Genomic DNA, 23,010 nt, shown 5'->3' with positions numbered 1-23,010 from the left:
TCGAGTGTAAAGTATATATATATATATATATATATACTTGAGTAACAGAGTGGGTGTATATAAACGAATTATTAAACTTATTTAAAATGGATTAAAAAGAGATTTTTACGTACGTACGCCACGAAATGTACGTACATACGTACATATGTGCAAACGAAAATGTATATACGTATGTATGTATGCATCTCGCATAACTCAAAAACGAGTAGCCTCAGAACGTTGAAATTTTGTATAATAGGACTAATAACATGTAGTTGTGCTTCTCCCTTTTTGTTTGCAATCGGCTGCACCAAAAGTATATATATACCCATATATATATATATATATATATACCCACTCTTTTCCTCGGCTCAATGAGTTCAGTTTTATATATGTATATTTTTATATTTTTGCAAATTGTGCATTCTTTGCTTTAAAAATGATTGAATTGTGTTGGTCTTATCTTCCGGTTAAGGTTTTTACTCCTTTAGTTAATCTGCATGCAATAGTTGTAGAATTATCAACAATTTAAGAAGTTGTTTAAGTGCTGCTAAGCCTAATTTTTCACCATAGTAGCCATATTTGTTTACATTTAAAACAGCATAATAGTAAATTTAGTTTTTTTGCCGAGTGGGACCAAAAGGAAACTTCTAGCTTTGTGCACTGAAAAGTCTGCCTTCGTACACGCTGGCCTAATTGCTTGTTTTTGCTTTTGCTTTAGCCCAAAGCGGCAATTTGTCCAGAAGGGCTATTAATTTCGTTTTGTCATTTTGCGTCGATTGGCTTTTGAAATTGTTGAAAATAAAATGATTATGTGATCTCTGGCCATCGAGCGTTTGCAATCGTCTGATATCTGTTTCCTGGCAGGCCTTGCGATAAATGTTTGTATAAACAAATATTTAGAATTCGGAATGTAACAGATATTTTTTGCTTACTAGGTTAGTTTATGTTTATTCTTTTTCTCGGATTACCTAATTAATTGTACTTGGATTATATTTCAGTCTAATACGTTTGTGTATGAGATGTGTTGTAAATAAAAATAAGAAAAGCTTAGACAACATGGTCTTCATTCGAGAATCACATTTATTCTTTAGTTTAATATAATATTATTTTTTGTGGTATTGCTGTTGGTTTAAGTGCGAGGAACATGATATTTAATAAATAAAGGTAATACATAAAACGTTAAAAGACTCCTTTGGGCGTAATATAAAATATGGAAACTTTCAGATTTTTTTCTTTTTATATTTTTTCATATTTTTCAATTTTTGATAAACATATTTTGAGGTTTTATGTATATTTTTGTCTTGCCCCGAAGTGGGAGCTGAATTAATTGAATGAGAAATATATGTGTAATGAAATTTGAGGAAATAAGTTAAAAATGCATATAATTTAATCTTCCATATACAAGAAAGTCATGTGGTGTACACATCAGTTTTTTTTTTTTGGGGGGGGGGTTGGTGTATTTTCCGACCTTTGTAATTTAGTTCAAAGGCTTCGACAGCTAAAAGTCTTTCACTCTATCTATCTTTCACGTGTTTTATATTTTACAGAAAATAAATAATCATTTTACTGCAGCTAACACTTGAGTCTAACACAGCGAAGATTATATACATCTAAATTAACAGCAATTTCGATTAAATTCACGTGCTTCGTTTATCAAAATAAGTTTTATGCGCTGTTAATTTTGTTCTAACGAAAAACTGATGTACTTGTCCGAAATTCTTTAGTTTATCTGCTTAAAAGTAAATTTCATGGAGCAAAAGAATAATCGTTTTTATCGCAAAAATGGCGGTCTTACTAAACTCGGAGAAGTGACTTTGATAGACAGACTATCTTCAGAATTAAATTGTAAGTATACGAGTAGTATCAACCACCGAAATGCTTTAGTTGTGATATTTAGCTCTTTTTATTTGTCAAAAGTAATTTAAGAAATATATGTTCTATTGGTGAAAATTGTATCAGTGTAATTATATCAGTTAATGTTTAAATACGATATTGAAAAAGCTTTCATACAAGAATTCTTTATTTATAGTTGAAAGAACAGAACTATGTCGTTTGATCAAAATCTACAAAAAATATGTGAAAAATGGTCCGCATATGGATATGCCTACATTTTCAGAGGTGCTTCATACTTTGTTTGGTTTCACAGAAGAATTTTTTATGAACAGAAGTAAGCTGAAAGATTAATTTTAAGTAATATAAATGGAAAAAAATGGTGTTGTTATGCGCTTTACTATGTAATTAGATAGAGTGAAATTGCTTGATTGGTTATAGATTGATCTGTATTGTCTACGAGTGAAATAAATAACAATATGTAAAATATTAAATTTGATGCAGTTTTATCTTAATCGTATTGTGCTTTGCAGTTACATTCATATAAAGGTCGACAGTTTGCAGTTCTAGAGTTAATGTACGGGAGTAGTAAGATAAAGACTTCTTTTAAATGACATGCCAAAATACTCGATTGGATTGATTCGAAGACTATATTAGACGCCGCAATAGTTTCGCTCTGTTTCTTCTCTGTATGGATGACTACCTTCTTCTACTAGATCAAAAACTGGGTTGAACTAATGTCATTTGCTGTTCAAGAATTTATCCTGATATCTCTCTGCGTCATACTACGCGAACGCTTCAGTGTCGGTAAGGCAGCCTTATGAAAACCATATCATCATGTTTGAGTACGATATTCAACATTTTGTCACTTGACTGATTGGTTTTTAGTATCTTCAGATCTTCACATATTATTTATCATTTCTGAGACAAATCTTGCATTTTCTGTGAAGAGAGGTATGAATCATTGTCTATGATACGTACTGAAGAAGCCACTTTTATCGGGATCTCTTGGTCATGGATTTCAAAGGAACATCAACATTTCTTAGCATTTATAAAGATACTTTGCATGTAGCCTTCACCTCTTAGTAGTGGTGGACATTGCACGGTCTATAGATGTAACAATCGCTCAAAAGTTTTGCGATTGCATTTGGTTTTTGATTCTGTGTACAGATCATCATTTGAGGGTGTAAATTTCGATGTAAACTCATGTTGTAAATATATTGCATTGAAAGAATGTGTCGTCTTAAGATTACTCTGCCCATTGTTTGGAATTGTGTCATTCGTTGGGAATAATAGAATAATTTTCAGAAAAGAGATTCGCTGCTTTTATAATCGGCTGCCCTTTTTCTAGTCTTCTAAAACATGCCTATCGTTGGGAAATCTCGGAGCATCTTTTTTTGAACTATGATGGAAAAAATATTATTTTAATTCAGCTATGAGCCTTTAAGAAAAAAATTCAGGAAATATTAAAATTCTTGGAAATCAGTATATTATTTTAATCGTCTTCTAGTCAAATATGCTCTACATATTTGACTAGAAGACAAACCGTTATTCACCACCCTCGCAATTTTTATTGGCATATTCCACTACAAGACGAAATAGGTTTTATGCAATAATATCTACGAAATTTCCCTTAGGATTGGCGTTTCGGGCTGAATGGTTATAGAGTAGGATAAGAATACCTATGTACTGAGATCATTATCTTGATGGAAATATTATGAATCAGTAAAGTTTGGATTTACGACAGTTTGCTGCAACTTAATGTCACAGCAGAGTTTAGAATGTCTCTAAATCTTTTTCTGGCTTTCATTTATACGGTTTACACTTAGGTAAAGAGTTTTAACAATTTAGCATTTATACAGCAAAAATGTATTGAATATTGAGTTTGTGTAGATTCGCAATATATTACGAAAAAATTTCATTTTCATGTCTGTATGTTTCACCTGTTTCAATTATTAAGTATATACTTGATGCATCATTGAATACCTTAAAATGCAATCATATTCTTAATGCCAATAACTTCATAAATAACAGCTTTGAGCCTCAGTACGTATTGAAGTCCATTTTCTGAAGCAATAACTTCAATTTCAGTTGACTATAAAGCTATAAAGCTTTGCTTTTTACAATACTATAATATATGGTAATAATTTAGATGTAACCAGAAATAAATTTTTTGTCATTTGCCCCGCCTCCATCTATATCTACATACATAAGAAATGAGAAATCCCCTCACATTTTGAAAGCATTAATTTTAGTTTCGATATTCCTTTGCGATAGTGAATTATTTTTTAAAAACTACCATACACAGCGAGTTTGTTTCTAAGAAAATTAATATGGGCACTTCGCTCTTTAAATAAATAAACAATTAACAATATTATATAATCTATAATGTTACATCAGTAGCAATATTATATCAGCTTCAACATTCTAGTTTTCAATGGAAGAGTGCCTCTCTCCCCAAAAAATGAGACTGTTAATCCCTTCCGACGCTGTTTCTCTGTCGTTTTTTTCGCTTACTCTCCTTATTTTATGCTATTTTAATGTTACTTTTTTTCCCTGGCTTCAGTGTTATTTTCCTTAGTGCTTATTTTTTCTGCATTTTTATCACAAATTATAGAATTATTGACGTTGGTCATTAAAATACTTCTAAAGTATTGAATAATCGCTTGCAAAGAAAGTACCAGTCTTATTCCAGTCTTAGCGTGAGCTTACTGACGAAGAGATATGCATTTTGAAGAGACGCAAGGCAAAAACGAAACTAGAGAACCTTTTACATAAGTTGCTGCAGAATCTTTTATCAGCTATCGAGGGAAAATTAGTTATTTTCTTCAGACAGTATTTCTAATGAAGCCACAAAATATCCAGCAAAAAATTTCTATACATCCAGTAAAAATCTAGTTTTTTTTTTTTTTTTTTTTTTTTTTTTTTTTTTTTTTTTTGTCGTCGTTGTATGCTATGTTAAAAAAGTAACTTATTCGGATTTTTTAATAGTTCGTAGACTTTCCTTTCAGGGATTTTTAAAAATGCGGCTTAGTTGTAGACCAAGGTCAGGAACCAGGAATTTTTTTTCTATGTAGTATCTCTAGATTCGTATCTATTTCTGTCACCAACGATCTATGTTCTTATATTGTTTGATAATGGAGGACCAACTTGGTATTTTTTTCCCCATCTTTGGATATAAATTGTGCATTTCGGAGTCTAATATCTCTCGAATGAAGATTCTGATATCGGTCAAAATTTGATTTTACTCAAATAAATTGTAAGAAGTAAGCAACAAGCAAAAATTTCTGATAGCTGGGTCGCAAAATAGGATAAATGATTATGCATGCGTTACGAAACTTATAATTTAACATTTATATTGTATATAAAATTATTATTATTTTCTCATATGTAACTTATTCAACATGTAACGTATTTAAATAAAAGCTGCCGTTCGATGTATTAAAAAAAACTATAATATTTCATTCTATGATAAGTAAAATGTCAGTCACTGTGTCTGAAATTTTAATTACATGCTTCTTTTGAAATGTTGTTTTGAATTCTTCCCATACATAATAATGAAATTCAGAATTCACCCGCTTTCTTTCATAGAGTTGATTTAGCAAATAAAATTTAGTTAAAATTGTATGTAGTATTAAATATGTATTATTAATACTACATACAATACTTTGCCTTCTATTGGTTTTTATCGGAGAATGTAGATATTGCATGGCATTTCCACTGAAGTCGCACCCGGGACAAGCGAAACAAATCCTCACTCTGGCATTTATCTTCGAAAGAAACTAGTTATATTCAGTACTTTCAACCCGCTGACTATGACACTGCAAAGGAACCACCAGTGTTCAGTAATTTTGACCTTCATGATGACTATACTAGAAAATGTTTTTACATTAGTGGTAACCAGGGCTTAATTTCTAAAATTAGAAGTGCCGGAGCCCTATGGAAGACCGTCAGCAAAGAGGAACAAGAGTAAATAAATAAATAAAATGACTATTAAACTCATTAATAATTTTTAAATTAAATAGTTAATTTTTATCGAATTGATTAATAGCTATTTAATTAATGTTTATTAATTGTTATTTAATCAATAGTTATTATAAAATTAATTAATCAAAATTTAATTGATGATTATTAGATAATTAATTAATTATTATTTATTGAAATAATTCAAGTAATTAAATAACTAAAATTAAAGTAACTGTAAAGAGATAAATTAAAATTTAATAAGCGATTTTTAATATAATTTTATAGCTAAAAATAAAATTTTCGAGATAAAATTTCTATTGAAATTGTTATTCAATTACATAAAAGAAGTGCCGCAGCGTTCTTATTTAGGGCTCCGGTGCGCTCCAGCTAAAATTATGATTTATTACAAAAACTAAGAACCACCGGAGCTGGCCCAATTTAAGCCCTGATCGTAGGGGGAAAAAGTTCTTTTATCATCACAAAAATTAAATATGCTTAAAGTATAGCTGATGAAAATTCAGATAATGCTAAAAACGGGGCGAAACAGAATGAGGGCGTGAAGGCATGAGTGGGTGGAAACAAAAAATGAGGGGAATCTCGGTGAGAGAGAACGTTCTCTTTGACCGCAGCTCTTTCCTGATATAATTATAGCCATCAAGCGGATGTGTGTGTCATGGGTAAAATGAGTCCTGAATCTGACTCCTATAAGAATGAATGTAAAGTTGCTGGTTTATTGCAAGGTCTACTTATTGTTAAACTAAAACGTTAGGAATTCTAATTTTTTTCCCTTGAAATAGTGGCTCAATTTTATAAAAAAAGTACCGGAGCTGATCTTATTTAGGGCTCAGGTGCGCTGCGGCTAGAATTGTAATTTATCTTTAAAATTGAGAAGTACCGGAGCCGGGCTCCGACGCAATTTAAACACTGGTGGTAACAATTGTCGAACTAAAAGGTGCCTCGAAGTTAAAAGGCTCATATCCAACAAAATGCCTTCACAATAGTGTTTTTTTGGAGGGGGGGAAGGGTTTATTCATTTTATTGATGACACTAAAGCATGCGAATGTTATCTGACTAAGAAAGGTAACAGTCGTAGAGAGCTTTCTAAGGGAAATTGCGCGTATTCTTGTTGCATAAGGGAAAATTCACGAATAGAACTTTGCAGCCAGCTCTCTACAGTGGAAGGTGTTAAAGTAGAATCTGTACTAAGGTGTTTTATGTATTTAAAAGAAAACCTGAAATATAAGTGTTTGTTCCCCCTTTTATCTTTCAGTTTTTAGTACGGCTGATAATGACAAAGATCGCCGGATTCAGATGGAGGAATTCATTCGCCTCATTGCTGTCATGTTACGAGGTTCAATGGAAGAGAAAATAAAATGTAAGTTGTTTTTGAAATTAGAGGTCTAATGAAAACAATTTGAATTACAGATTATCCTTTTGAATCGTGGATTAAAATAATTCAAGGCTCTTATAAACTTTTTTTTTTTTTTTACGTTTCACTTTTCTACTTCTCTTATTTCATTATTATATTTTAATTTTTATCTTCTGCTCAAATTGTTTTAGAATCATGCATTAAATTAACAGTATGTTCTAGAAAATTTGGCCGAGACTGTAAGGCTAACCCTGTAAGATTTTTCTTCCTCCTTGCCACGTGCCTTCATGGTGTAATTGGAGAGCACGTCCGGTTAGCAGTCGGGAGGCTCAGTGTTCAGATCTCAGAGAGTGCACTGCACATTTTATAGACCTCTAACTTCAGAAAATCTGATAGATTCTACAACTATTGTAAATGTACCAATTTTATTAAATATCGTTGTTTAGCAAATGTAAAACAGAAAACACTGAGGTATAAGTTTGAATTTTTAACCTTTTGCAGCGTTTTAAAACCTGCATTGTGTTTAACGTAAAAATATTTAAGACTATTATATTGTATTTTATTTTGTTTTATTTTTTAACAGTGTGCTTCGCATGTTACGACATCTCAGAAAATTTAGAATTAACTCGAGATAATATTGCCACCTTGTTGTTGGAATCGTTGTCCGAGGTAATTTTTATTCATATTAAGCAATAAAACTAGAAATCATTTAACATAGAAATGAGAAATATCTACTTTAACTGTGTGTGAAACCATACATGAAATGTATGAAACCGTATGAGCATAAAATTTCAGTTACGAAATATATGCATTCTTCAGTTCAAATATTTCGTTAATTTTACAGAGAAATGACCATTTTCTTTTAAAGAATTTAATTTTCAAGCAGGATTTTAATAAAAATTTAGCGCATACGAAGCCTTATTTTTAATGGTTCTATTACACTCATGTTCATAAATTAAGGATAATGCCAGCTCTAGCAAATAAAATTTCAGAAACAAAACAAACGTGATTATTCGTAAACCCCATTTATTAAGTAAAAGATAAAGAACAGAAAAGATGGTGTATGTATGATACCATTCATAAAATCCATGAATTTTGCTCTCGGGAGCAATTACAAAAAATATCTCCCATACAAAAACTTAACATTACATGGCTGGTATGATGGTTAGTACATTGTATATCTCCCAGATGATGAGAGAGGTGAGAATGCTGGCCATTCTATACGGCTGATATCCTCAGATTGAAGCCACCCCTTTACAATGTTTGCACGGTAAGGACGGGCGTTGTCATTCATAAACACAAATTCTGGGCCCATAGCACCCTAGACAAATGTACATGTTGTTCCAGAATTATGTCCCGATAAATTTGGCCTGTCACGGTTCTGATCAGATTTGCTCTGGAGCCCAGTATAATTCTACGCCAAACGAGCAATTCTGCGACAACGTAACGGTGTTGAATGTTTTTGTCTTGCTGGTACCTGGAATTCTCCATATAAAAGTCTATAAAAGTCCGACGTGAATGAGATTGCAAGCTATACCTGGACTCATCGAAAAACATCACGCAAGCCCACTATGACGATGTCCACATAGCATGTTCTTTTGGCCAGGTCAACCGCTGGCGACGGTGAGCTGCCGTGAGCGTAATACATCTGACAGGCCTGTGAGCCATGTAGACCAATATGTCCCAAAACGTCTGTACACGTTTTGCCTTGAAACTGTTGTACCCATGGCTGAAGATAGCTGACGAGATAGGTCTGATGCTGTGCTCCGCTTGCTTCTTTTGGCAGTTACTGCCAAAAAACGGTCGTCATTCGGTGTTGTAGCTCGGGGGCGACCTGTACTGTAACGTGACATTTCCATCATTTTGGAATCGTTGCCAAAGCCTAGAGATGAAACTTTGGGCTATTCCAAGTTCCCTGGATACTTCCATCTGAATACGTACACATTCCAGGCGGCCGATAATTCTACCATGTAAAAAATCATTCACATGCGTCCTCTGTGTCATAACTATTTGGTTGTGGAACTGAGCGTCTTACAGAAACGCTTGTGAACAACTTTACTTTTTTGCTACTATTCCTTCTATAGTCTTCTCTTACGCTTTCGTCATTGTGACGCACTATCGGCGTCATCTGATGGCTTCCTGTAATTTGTGTATTATTCTTGAAGAATTGTGCGAAATTTCTACAGTTGAAATTTTTACTTTAGAGTTCGATTTTCGTGTGATTCTGAATTATCCTTAATTTATGGACATGATTGTATTATATGTTTGAATTTCACAATTTTCCAGACTTCTGTTGTAGGATTTTGTTTTAGGTATAAAGAGTTACTAGTATAAGCAGAAACAGGTCATTAGCGTATCATAATTAGCGAAAATTCATAATACATTTTTGTGTGTGTCTTAACAGGGCAAACAAACGTCATTAATATCTTCCACATGCGTGCCAAGTAGAAGAAAAGGCGTTATGTATACAAAATGTCAAGAATTGGTAGTCAGAACTTTAAGGGGTGATAAAACATAACAAATGTGATAATTGTCAGAATGCAATGTGTAATGGAAAGTGAACGCGGAAACACAATAAGTATTAAGAGCTTGGAGAATGAAAAAGCGTTTTAATCACGGATATTTGTAAGAACTGTTCAAATGAGCTACCACTAGTTGCAAAATATGTATCACAACCACGACTGGTCTCGTTTACGAGATGCAGAGTGATACTTCCAAACAATATGCCTCCAGAATGAGCGTCTCTGCTGCAAAAGTACTTAGCATGACGGCAACTTCCCAACGTATACACTGATCACTCCGTCGTCGCTGTTATGCATATACTGTAGTTGGTGTTCGTTGACTGAGCACTTCTTGCAAATATCAATATATCTTGTAAATATACGGGATTAAAGCGACTCTTTTCATGTTTTTCATACTTACCGTATTTACGTGTTCACACGCATCATACATTCTGTTACGAAAATTGTTACTTTTGTCATGTTCTGGCTGTCATTTCTGTTACAGCCTGTTACTTACTACGGATTTGCAGTTTTGAATAGTTCATATTTCATAGTTTTTAATAGTTCATAAACAATAGAATTAGATGACCAGGGAAACTTAATACTTTATTGAAAAGAATGATAGATTTCACACACGATAAACAACAATTAATAATCCAAGAAAAATAAGGTGAAATTCTCCTTAAACACACGAGGTTCTAAAGCAACAGTTCTAAGGCAGACAAGGTCCAAAGTAACAGTCAGCGAGCATGCTCACTAATGCAAATATGATTACGTTCTCGATGCAACTGACTCAAAAGTCATTTCTGTGGCTTCACAAATGGATTTTATGAAAAGTTCCAAAATGTCGCCAAATTGCAAAAAATTGGCTAGTGTAATCAATAGTTTTATGAAATTACTGTGGTTTTAATTATTTCATATTTACTGTATTTTATTTTTACTGTGCTGTGAATTATTTGAAATTAAAGAAATGACTTTTTTTTTTTTTTTTTTTCTACTTAAGCTCCATAGCAGTTTTGACTCAAAACACTCTGCAGAATAAAATCCGCTTGCTACTTTCTCAACTTTGCCACAAAACTTTTGGATCAATAGACTTCAAGTACCCCATATTACAATGACACTATACTGCCAGTCTTTCATGCCATCTCAAAATGCAAATCCGAATCCAATGGTGTATTCAATAAACCTCTGATTTTCAACGAATCAGTCAGCTACTTAATGCTTTGATAATCAATTGATTGCTTAATTGCTTTGATAATCAATCAAAAGAGAACATTAAAGTAATAACTTCTCATTTTTCCTTCCTGTTTTCTCGTTTATATAATTGGTTAATTAATTAAGGAAAAGCAACTCGAGCTCTTAGCTTAAGGTGAGGAATGCATTTTGTGGCTGCCGTTTTAAGCAAAATTAGTTTGATATATCGAATTTGAATTTCTAAAAAATTCTAGTTGCACGCAGCGAAAACCTCAATATCTCTTTCAGCATCCACGGAAAAAAAAAAAAAAAAAAAACCACTCATCACGAATTACCAACATTTTCTGGGATTTAACAGCTTGCCTGCCAGATATTTTTCCTTTTGCTCGACTGTGTTTTATGTCAAACGAATATCTCACACACAAACGAATAGCTTACTACTTTATGTTTTATTTATGTCAATAAAAATTGATCTATTAATGAATTTACATTTCTTCCAGCAATAAACGGAATAAAGTAATAACCTTTCATTCAGAGAGCAGAGATTCTGGGGACATTTTAGAGAAATAGCCATAATCCAAATAAGCATTCTGTTTCCTCAGTAATTCCGTTTATTGCTGGAAGAAATGTAAATTCATTAATAGATCAATTTTTATTGACATAAATAAAACATAAAGTAGTAAGCTATTCGTTTGTGTGTGTGATATTCGTTTGACATAAAACACGGTCGAACAAAAGGAAAAATATCAGAAAAGTTGTTTAATTATCCTAGAAATAATTATTGATAATTTTATAAATTAATAACTTAATAAAAAGATAAAATTGTGTATTTAATATCAACCTAAAATGGTAGAGCAGGAAGACATGAATGAAAACAATTGAATCAAAAACTTGAAAAACAAAACTAAAATAAAACTAAATTCATGCAAAAATAAAATCATGTTAAATAACAGCTGAAAATTCTTTGTCGAGGAGCAACCAAAAGAAGTATCAACATAGCCACATTTCTGAATGATATCTGGATACACTGTAAAACTACTCAAAAATTGTTAACAATGAAATAATTAAATGAGAAAATATTATTATAAAATTTAAAGTAATTAAGAATTTCTAAGAAACTTAATTTTTTTTTAAATAACGAATGTCAAAAGTCTGCTAGTTTCTAAAATATATCATCAAGATATAACTTGCTCCTAAGTTAGGTACATAATATAATCAAATAGACCAAACATCAAAATGTTTTGAATAAAAGGAAGAAAATTTATTCATTTTGTATTTTAAAAGTACTAATTTGGAAAACCGAAATAGCAGAATCCATAAGCCAACAATAAAGAGACAATGGAGAAACCTAAATCAAATAAAAGACAAAATTGCCCAAGCTATGCACATGTCCAATTGTTAAAATATAAAATTCCAAAATAAATTTTAATTTGGAAGGAGGAAAAAAGTATTCAACAAGCAAAATGGAGAAATAAAACATGGTGTCTAACGCCAGCAAAAAGAAACACCATTGAAAAAAATATAAGTAGCTAACGAGCAAATTGTTTTCATACAATACCCTGTAATTTAGAAATAGGATTATTTAGAAATGGAATACAAAACTGCAACATAAATTTTAATTTAGAATCGAAGAAAAAATGGAATTTTAATTTATATTAGAGAATTATATCAAATGAAGTCTTAATTCGATCGTTATTTCTTTTTAAAGATGTTTCATCTTAATTTAACTTAAATGGAAGAAAAATCAAAATCAAAAGTCATCTTTACACTGCCTCAACCTCATTAAACTTGTCTCTCATGTTCTTTCTAATCTTTAGATAAAGATAAATTCATATCACAATGCAAAAATTTTCGTGGAAACCCTTTTTAATGGCAAATCACTTAAATTGAATATAGGTAACCCTCGTATAACACAATAGATAGGTTTCTAGAACCGTGTTGTAAGAGACTCAGAGTCAGTATAACTTTCACTTTCAGGATTTCGTTCTACCATTTTCTTCCCTCTTTAAAAAAAAATCTGTGATTTTACTTTGCTTACTAGTTCTTACCGGGTCATTGTAAAATTCTCGATATAGAGCTAGACAGTTTTGCAGCTCCCTTTTAAATTTTCGGCTTATTTCAGCGGAAGGGTCTGCACTCAAGAAAAATAACTCAAGATTTTAAGCTAAGCGTATGCCTTCTTTTAATTTTTTTAATGTTAAATTATTAAATTCACAATCTTCATCAGTGGTAGTGTCCTCAAAATTGATTTGATTTACAGCTTCGGATGCCATTTCTATCAAATCTTCGTCAATTTCTTCTTTCGCTAATGAATCTCGAACGTTCTCAATAGCCATCTTCACAAAACCTTCGCCTCCGATTGATTTAGCAAGTTCTAATACGGCACCAATTTCATTTTTTGACGATTCACGCACGTTTTCTATTACAACTGAAGAGGGCTATGTCTTCTTCTAACACGAATTTAACATTGATGCTTTCAGTTCTTTCAGCGACATAGAACTGAATCGACATACAATGTCGATTCAGTTCTTAATTGAAAATGTCTCCAAGCTTCCATTACATTAATTGATTTTGAACTGGTAACATCTAAAATCCACTGTAATGCTCTTCTTATGTAATATGTTTTAAAGGTATAAATAATACCTTGATCCAATGGTTGGAATAACGAATTAGTGTTAGGAACAGTATTTTGACTTTGGAATGATTCAAATCTTGTGGGTGACATGGTGCATTATCTAATAGTAATAAGCGCCTAGAAATTCAAATTTTTCTGCCTTAAATAGCGTTCAGCGTCTGGCACAAAACAATTTAAAAACCAATCTTTAAATATATTCCCAGCTACCCAAGCTCTTAGATTTCCTTTCCAATATATCGGTAGGGTGACTTTATTTACGCCTTTAAGTGCACGGGGATTTAAAGATCTATAAACTAACAAGGGTTTTGTCAGAAGGTCCAAAGTCATACTGCACAAAAGTAGCGTTAGACAATTTTTAAACACCTTAAACCAGGATGAAGTTTTTTTCTTTTTCCGATATAAAGGTTCTACTGGGAATTTTTTTCCCACCAAAGCCCAGTTTTGTCGGCATCGTAAACACTTGAGCTGCTGTGTATCCTTCTATAATATTTTGAAATTTTTCAGGAAACGTCCCAGCAACTTCATAATCAGCCGATGCAGATTCTCCTTGAATTCTTATTCTATGAATTGTAAAACACTTTTTGAAATTTTCGAACTAACTTTTACTTCAATTCAGAAGTCAAACAACAAATATCAGCGTTATATTCACAAAATTTTCACAGGACTAGTTTCGATGGTTTTACCGAACCACCATCCTCAGCTGCAAAACCGCAAATGAGCAAGATAGGAAATAATGATTAGATAAGATAAGAAAGCCTGGACAAAAATAAGCAAGTGGCGCCATCTGTTGGCGAAAACAGAACTAAAACATAATTTCTTTAAAAGCCGAAGGCAAATTTGGATTGGAATTAGGATCGTTAACTAGAACAGAAAGATTTTTATGAATGTGAAATGCCTCTAGAAAATCCAGTTCTCCAATGGAAGATGTTTTTTGAATAATTTTGGCAGCAGAAAAATTGAAAGTGTGATTTTCGGACCAACAATGTTGAGCAACAGAAGACTTCTGTGTTTCATTTTTTCTTACATATGCCTCATGTTCTTTGACGCGAAATTTTAAGGCTCTCTTAGTTTGGCCAATGTAAATTAAACCACACTGGCAAGGAATCCTATAAATACCCCAGGAATTCATATCCGGAATGGGGTCCTTGAGTATAGAAGTTGGAATTTTATTGATGGGAGAAAAAACAACTCGAAAGTTAAATTTCTGCAAAATATGTGCAACTTTATAGCTAATTGATGGAAAGAAGGGAATGACAACAGAATTTTTATAATCTCCTAAAATAAGAGTGTGGCTTTTAGTGTGTTGAGATGAGAATTTTTTAACTGCTTGATTAATAATGTTGGCTGAAAAGCCCCTGTCAATAGCTATTGCTTTTAAATTGCTATTGCTTGTCCAGGCTTCCTTATCTTATCTAATCATTATTTCCTATCTTGTTCATTTGCGGTTTTGCAGCTGAAGATGATGGTTCGATAAAACCATCGAAACTAGTCCTGTGAAAATTTTGTGAATATAACGCTGATTTTTGTTGTTTGACTTCTGAATTGGTGTTTGTTCGGCGTGTTGTTGTGTCTTAATTAACTTTTACTTACCAGAAAATCTGGGTTGACAGAGGGTTCTCCATATTCTTTGAGGTACTGGAAAATATTGAGTGCTTTTTGTTTAATGATATTACCATCCAACGAAATTCTTTTTCGACATCTATCATCAATGCAAATGCTGAGTGCTCTTTTCATCTTCTCAATTATTTGCGCCTCCGGGGGCGAACTGCCCGTTTTGCGGATGTCGAAGATCCTGCAACAACTGTACTTCTTATTTCTTTTTCATTTTCCTTAATAGTCCGGACTGTTTCTTCATTCCAATTAAAACTTTTTCCAATGTGAGATGCCTTTTCTCCTTTTAAAAGAGGGTCCAAGATTTGTATCTGTACATCTAAAGAAATGAATTTCCTCTTAAATGTTCTTTTTTATCTCTATCGGACATGTTTGGGGACGGAAACTTAATGTCTTGTAAAGACGAAAAGGTTATTCTTTAACACACCGTAGCTCGACGCAGATTGCCGACCAGCAGTGTGAGATACTTTTGTTTTCACGCCATGGAGACGAGGATTCGAATTTTGGAAGCCGAACATGCAGGTTTTGCGTTTTAGAACACTTATCGTGGCATCATGTTGTTCACCTTCTGCCATAGTGAGATTTCTTCAGTGTTATTTGGGGACATTTGTTCATACGGGTCATCTGAGGACATTTGTTCTTACGGGTACCTGATCTTGGAGACAAGTGGCAGAACTTACGAAACAAGGATTCTTATGTGTTAAATGACTATATGGGTGCTTTGCACAATATAGAAAAACTTCGTGCTGAGTTCTTGAAATTTCTTCGGATTGCAGGGGCAATTTTCTTATTGTGCTAGAGCGAAGCCGTGTTATAGGAAACCGTGTTGTAGGAGGGTTCTCGCAATTTATGAATCCTGTTGTAGCGAAACCGTGTTACAGGATGACCTGTTGTAGGAGGGCTACCTGTACTTAAAATAATGTCTAACTTTAAGTTATGACAATTTATGGCGAAAATGCGACGATGGAAAAAAATTAGAGGAAAATGTCGTGGGGTTGAAAAACAATTAGAGGAAAATGTCGTGAGGTTTTTTGTAGTGCCTCCTTACCTCGAAGCCCTAAGCACATGCTTCCTTATTATACTTAATGGTTAATCCAGCCTTGGATTTAACGGGATATTTGCCAAGGTTGTGATCTTTTATACACGAAATTTTTTCTAAAATAAACAATATACATTTAAGAGGGGAAAAAAAGGAAAGGAAAAAATCCTTAGTGCATTATTCATGTCCATCCACAATATTTTGTGAATAAATTGTCCCGAATAACGCATGCGTGTTTGTCTTATGGTCGCAGCTATCGCAGTTAAGCTTTTTTATTAAATATATATGTATAGTTGAGGATGCTTCCTGCCTGTGACGTAGCGATGCCTTCACTTCTCTCGTTCTGCGAAACATTGCTTCTTAAGGCGATCACTTTTTTACATTTTAGTTTGCTTATTATGCGAATCACTCGTTATGGGAAGGGCTTGTTAAGCGAAGTTTGACTGTATAGACGTACCTTACAGATCAGAAATTTGAAAAAAAATTAGTTAATAATTAATAGTTACTCGTAGTCGAATGTTGCTCCAAGTGTTGCGAAATTATTTAACTAATCAAGAGAGAGAAAATTACAACAGGAAAGCACTAAATAACGATACATTCACAAAACGTTTAAATCAAAACTAAATAATATATATATATATATATTTGTTCGTGTATGCATTTAGCGGAACGAAATAACTACATTTATGAAAATTGATCGTTATTAAATTCTTGAAGCTAACGTGCATGGAAATATTTATTTCTGAAAACCCTTATTTCGGAAATTGGGTTACATAAATAATCGAGAGAAAATTTTCCACAATATTTCTAAACAAAAGACGTAAAGTTACATAAACTAGTCATTAAAACTCAACATTGAAGTAAAAAATGTGCATTTTGTTTATATAAATAGTGCAACTCTCGCAAATGATATTTTAATGATCAGATAGGAAAGTTCGTTTCCTTATATATTATTCCACCGTATAATTGCCAAAATTTAACTTTTGACAATATAATTTTGAAAGAAAATGTTTCTTTTCAGCCACCTTCCAAGGATATAAGTGAGGACATGGTTCGGGACCTGGCAGACATGATCTTAAGTAAAATGGTATGTATTCAATAAAGTGATATTAATCTGCTTTTTACTTCCCGCTAACCTATGTAAGGCCGGTAATGTTTTATGCTTAAAAATCTGATAACGAGTTTTCAGTGAAGCACGAACTAGGCTCTCCACAACACATTTTTAATATTTTTAGAATGAGCATTTGTGTGAGGATTTTTTCGTCCACGATAACTCTTATATGAAACTTCCAAAAATTTCTAGTTTCCATATTTGAGTTTTCTACATTTATATAAACAATTGATTAGATTTTGGTTAAAATTGGACAACTGATACTTTACAGGAAGCTGATAACAATTTTTAATGGAAAGCCAGTAGTGGTTTTACTTGAGGGCCATAACACATTTTAATGAAACATTTTATTAAAATATAATCCAAAATTTTTCAATTTCAGTATTTAAGATTTTTACATGAGTGGGAACAACATATTGAATTTTATCTAAAACTGACAAACTAGAAATGATATTTTACTTAATTCTAAACAGACTGTCATAAAAAGGTATATTATGAAATAATCCCAAATTTCTCAGATTTGGCATTTAAATAGCTGTGTGATTCAGATCAACATATTACATTTCTAAGCATTGACTATATTCTTGGAATTGTTGCAACGACAATAAGCTCATTATGAAGACGAGCTGTCATTATGCAGCAATTTAATTAATATATTAGCCTCAATGCTCAGTTTTGTGTTCGCTTCCCTTTTGCGTCGAATCATTTTTCAAATAAAAGAAAGCTGCCACCAAATGTTATCGCTATGTATTATTTTTAAGGAAACAATATAGCCAATGTAAATAATACCGCAAATAATCAGATGAAATGTACTGCAGCACTTAACAATCTAACGGGAGCTCTAAAGATATGCTGCTTTTAAAAATTTTGTGATTGTCAAGGCATTAATTTGTGAATCCAGAACACTATGTGACTAAAGGATATATTACTGCGACGTTTTCAAAGCATGAGAATTGATGTGTACATGAACCCATGGAGTTACAACCCATTGTATGGGAGAATAGAATAATAAAAAATGAGTAGTGTTTACCATTAATACTGAGCCGTAAAATTTGTAAACAAATTAGATTTTATTTGCGAAAGATCAATTGGAAATTGTAGTTTATTTAAAACTCATTGTTAATTCACCAATTCTATGTCTTGGTATGGATTTGGCGGGAGGTTATGTGTTGAACACATCATAATTTTTATCTATGACTTCGTACACTAATGCATTTATGACATTTATAGGATCTAGATGGAGACGGTGTAATATCTTACGAAGAGTTTAAACAGGCATGTTTAAATGATTGGGTTCTCATGGAAGCATTTGGCAAATGCCTGCCAGACTACAAGGTAAGGAAGATTTTGATTGTTAAAGGTGCAAAATATGTGACACTGTGAAGACAATATTGAGATTTTTATATAGATATATTTTTCAGTGTTTATGTAAATTTGGCTTGTTGATTTGTGTTGTAACACTTGTATTGCAAATAGCGGCCCAGATAGTGTAGTGGTTAGTGATGTAAACCGCTGAGTTGTCTCCTGACATAGGTACATTTCCTATATCCATGCAAGATTGGTTGCATACCCAGCAGATGTCAACCATTATCTGCTAGACCAGAGCCCGGAGAGCAGGTCGGCAGATCGGACGGATTTATTTAAATCAGGTAAACCCTGATTAAACCATATACACAGATTATACATATGTGTATTAAAAACCTGAATACATCGTAAATGATACTTTGCAAATACTAAATATAAATGCAGGATATACATATTACGTAGAATATGCATAGTTTACCATGTAACAGAATAATATTCAAAAGAAATAAGTGCATAAACATTGTTACTACTAATTATAAATACAAATACTAAATATAAATGTAGAAAAATGAATTTAAATTTCATTATTTTCTTACATTTTACGTATGTTCTGGCCCAGTCTTATGTTTATAGTGTTACATTTTTTTTTTCTTCCTTTATGTTACGTACGTGGTTGGTGCAGATTTGGAGTAAATAACGATGACAGGACTTGATGGAATATCGAAATACACTTTATTGGACTGTATTATTCAAGTCAGCTCCAATAACACGTTTACAGTCGTCGAAGAACTACTATAGACACGCTGACAGAGCCTTTACACTACCAGGCTATAACGGTGGAGACAGCTTCACTGCAAATCACCAGAGTACAGCTCCCGACTCTGCTCCGTCGTTCTCGGAACTCGACGTACTCTCGAGACTCTCCACGCTACAACTCGCGATGCACTCGACGATGCACTAGAGTACAGCTCCCGACTCCTCGTTTCAGTCGTTCTCGGAGCTCAACACCCTCTAAAATCAAACTCGACGATACTCTACCTTGCGATACACTAAAAGACTGTTTCGATGCTCTCGACGTCCATCTCAGCACTAGACACTCACTGCCTGACTATCAACTCGATGGACTCCGCACGGACTAATTAACGAACTAACTAGGCGAGACACTAACTGACTCTTAGCTGACTCGACTAAGTACTCACTGACTGATTATGATCTCGGTGCTAACTCCACACGAACTAACTAACTCTCCGCGTACCAGCAGGGTTTATATAGCTTTTGGCTTGTGTTCGAGAACATTCTGGGCTAAACCAGTGAGAATTCGTTCCAGAAGGTTCTCCATCCGTCCATGGCATATTGCCGATTTTGTCGCCAAATGGGCGATGTCTCGCTAAATGTGACAAACCTGCTTTCCCTTGCAATTCTCTGACAACCCTAAACCTGTTTTGCGAGGAAGCTATCTTACCGCGCCTTGACATTTCGTAACAATATGTTCTGGCACAATCATCTATTAAAGCTTTCAGCTTCTTACGAGCAACCTTGTTCTATTAAGGTTTTGAAATCATTGTGGCCAGAAGCTTATGCTCGAATATTTTACCTTGATGTTTACTAAATGTGGGCAGAAAAACACAAATGCGATCTGAATGACTCTCCTTCCCACATTTGCATCTACAATCCTTTCTAAGGTCAAAGCATCTGAGATAATCAGGAAAAGGCCCATGATCCGTAATAAAATGTGATCGATAATTGCTCATTGATTGTGGTTCCAGTGGTACTTTGGGAAGAAGTTTATAGATTCGATGACCTGTCCTGGCCTGGTCCCATTGCTCTTGTTATTTAGATAATAATTGTTGAAGAGTATGCCTCTTCAGGAATGCAAAAGGCTTCGTTTATTGTTGGAATTCCCTTAGTAAAGTGGAGTTCGCCGCTTCTTTGGCAGCAGTGTCCGTTAACGCATTGCCTGCAATTTCCGTGTAAGTAGGAACGCAGTTAAGAATGGAACTTTGTGAAACCGCAGGATCTCGTAACAGGATGCTTCGAATGCTCTACATTATTGAATTCCAGGAACTGAACCCGGCTGCTGCTACTCGGCTAGAGATAGAATCGGTGTAAATGTCCTTTGACACGCTAGGATGTTTCCTCATGTATAAAAGTGTAGCTCTAGTAGCAAGTAATTCAGTTTGGAAAACGGAGTTTAACTTCCGATCTCATAATATGTGTCACGTCATCCTCTACGAGAAAATCCGCCCTCCTTGCCTTCTGGTGTTTTAGAGCTATCTGTGTATAAGCATTCTAGGACACTGATTTGCTGGACACTCTTAAAATGAATGGTTTCGACAAGATTGCTTTCAGCCAGGGGGTAAATAAGATAAGGTTTTGAATGCTCTTAGTCTGTATTAACGCAGACTTGCTCCTAAAGACTCTTGATTCGTCGTCTGCGAGAGATATTTAATGTAGCCATTTCTCTTTCGATTAATAATCTAGTGGAGGCAAGCCTGCCATAATCTGCACGGCTACTTACGAAGTAGTACGCTGTTGTCTTTCTAGTGTGAGCAGTGATCTCTATATGTAATTGTGAGAGGTATTACCGCAGATTGGTGCTGCATATAAAACATTTAGCCAAGAAAGTCTGTTCTTCGAGACTACTCCTAGGTATTTGAGTTCTTTGATACATGTAACTGAACAATCCAGGATTTTGAGACATGGATTTTTAAACAACGGAGGTCCTCGATTAGCGATAAATGCCTGTGTCTTGGGGACTAAGAGCTTTGGCTTATGGGTTGTCTTCCAGTCAGCCAGTACATTCAAGACACTCTTGGGTTTGTCTTTCCAGGTTACTACGTTATGGTTATGGGTTGTCTTCCAGTCAGCCAGTACATTCAAGACACTCTTGGGTTTGTCTTTCCAGGTTACTACGGTCTGAAACAGTGAGCAGAAAATCATCTGCGTAAGCGATAAGCATGACTTCCTCTTTATTATTGAATGGAAAGAAGACAGTTTTGGCATCCATATTCGAAAGAATCGGTCTAAGATAGGATCCCTGAGGGCACTCCTCTCAAATTTCTTCCACGCCACTCCTCCCAAGGTAATTTGCACTTATCTTGCCTCTAAATAGCTAAGCAGAAGATAAAGCGAATGGAGGTTGGGTAATTGCAAGATTCCAGACAGTGATATCAGACTACTACGACGAATCAAAGGTTCATTTAACGTCCAGGGCAATGCTGCGTGCCTGTTTTCCGATTATTAATGTAAATTGCATCTAAAAGTGGGCAGAGCGCATGCTCAGTTGATTGATCAGCCTTGTATACATACTGGTACCAGTTTATGCTACTAAAGTTATGAAAGTAATATAAAAAGTGTGTTTGTGAGAAGGTTGAGTTTGTCTTTAGTCATAAACTAAATGCTCGAAAAAGTAATTAAAATAAGGTAATATTTCACTGCATTAAAATAAAAGTACTTGTGGACAAAAAGGTATATGTATTGAAGCTTCACTTGTAAATGTCTTATACATGTGAATATGCATAAAGGATTTAATTTTTTTCTTTACAGCATACGGCTGCATTTTTAGTCCTTTTACAAACAGAGCAGGATATTATCTGAAAACTGTAAAGAAGTTTTGCTACAGAAGAATTACTTTAACCTCTTCATGTTCATCCCTATACTCTAAATGCATAATCCTTTTCTCTTGTAAACTGCTGTCTCTCAAAGAGAAAAATCATAGAACAAATAAAATTTAGATTTTTGATGCCAGTTGAGAATTACTGATTAAAAGAAATAAAAAGTTTCAAAGTCATTAGTGTAAGACAAGGATGACCAACCCGTGGCACGCGTGCCACAGAATTTATTTGAAAAAAGATTTATTTGAAAAAATAATAATATCATCTGTATTAACTCCATCGAATTAGAATAAATATAAGTCATTAGAATAAATAAAATGATTCAATTTCTCTGAAAGACATTAATTATAACCTAACTGAAATCCAAATCGAAATTATTGACCTACAGCAGCATACTACACTAAAAAGTAAATAAAAGAAACTTATTTCATCTGCAAGTGATCCAAATCATATTGAATTCTGGAAATTTGTACCAACAAGCAATTTTTGAAATTTACACGATTTGGCTGTCAGATATTGTTGTAAGTTTGTATCAACATATATTTGCGGGCAAATGTTTTATATTATGAACATAATAAAATCAAAATTAACTGATATGCACCTAAAACACCTACTTTTGTTAGCATTTTCAAGAGCTAATTCTAATATAGATGACTTGGTATAAAAACTACATCTTCAAAAATCACTTTAATTAAGTACTGACTGCTAATTTAGAGTTAGATGTTTCAAATTATTCATTTTTATTTTATACATAACCTAACTGACTGAACCTTTAAAAATATTTACTAACAATAAAACTCTAGTTTGTACGTTTGTTTTATTTATATTATTTTTTAAATGTCCACTACTCAGA

At 33.5% G+C, this 23,010-nt stretch overlaps 1 protein-coding gene across 1 annotated transcript; it reads left to right on the top strand.

Annotated features, from left to right (window-relative positions):
• Positions 1-1,545: 1,545 nt before the first annotated feature.
• Positions 1,546-22,322, top strand: LOC118189841 (calaxin-like). The gene is made up of 7 exons (XM_035360515.2): positions 1,546-1,827; positions 2,012-2,149; positions 7,049-7,153; positions 7,731-7,816; positions 17,149-17,214; positions 18,469-18,573; positions 22,090-22,322. The coding sequence occupies exons 1-7, from the start codon at positions 1,731-1,733 to the stop codon at positions 22,138-22,140; spliced, it is 648 nt and encodes a 215-aa protein (XP_035216406.1). The 5' UTR covers positions 1,546-1,730; the 3' UTR covers positions 22,141-22,322.
• The last annotated feature ends 688 nt before the right edge of the window (positions 22,323-23,010 follow it).

Source organism: Stegodyphus dumicola, chromosome 1, assembly GCF_044657685.1.
Source record: "Stegodyphus dumicola isolate Sdum_Otavi_A_Nest chromosome 1, ASM4465768v1".
Classification (NCBI taxonomy): domain Eukaryota; kingdom Metazoa; phylum Arthropoda; class Arachnida; order Araneae; family Eresidae; genus Stegodyphus; species Stegodyphus dumicola.
This window is presented reverse-complemented; position numbering and strand designations above follow the sequence as displayed.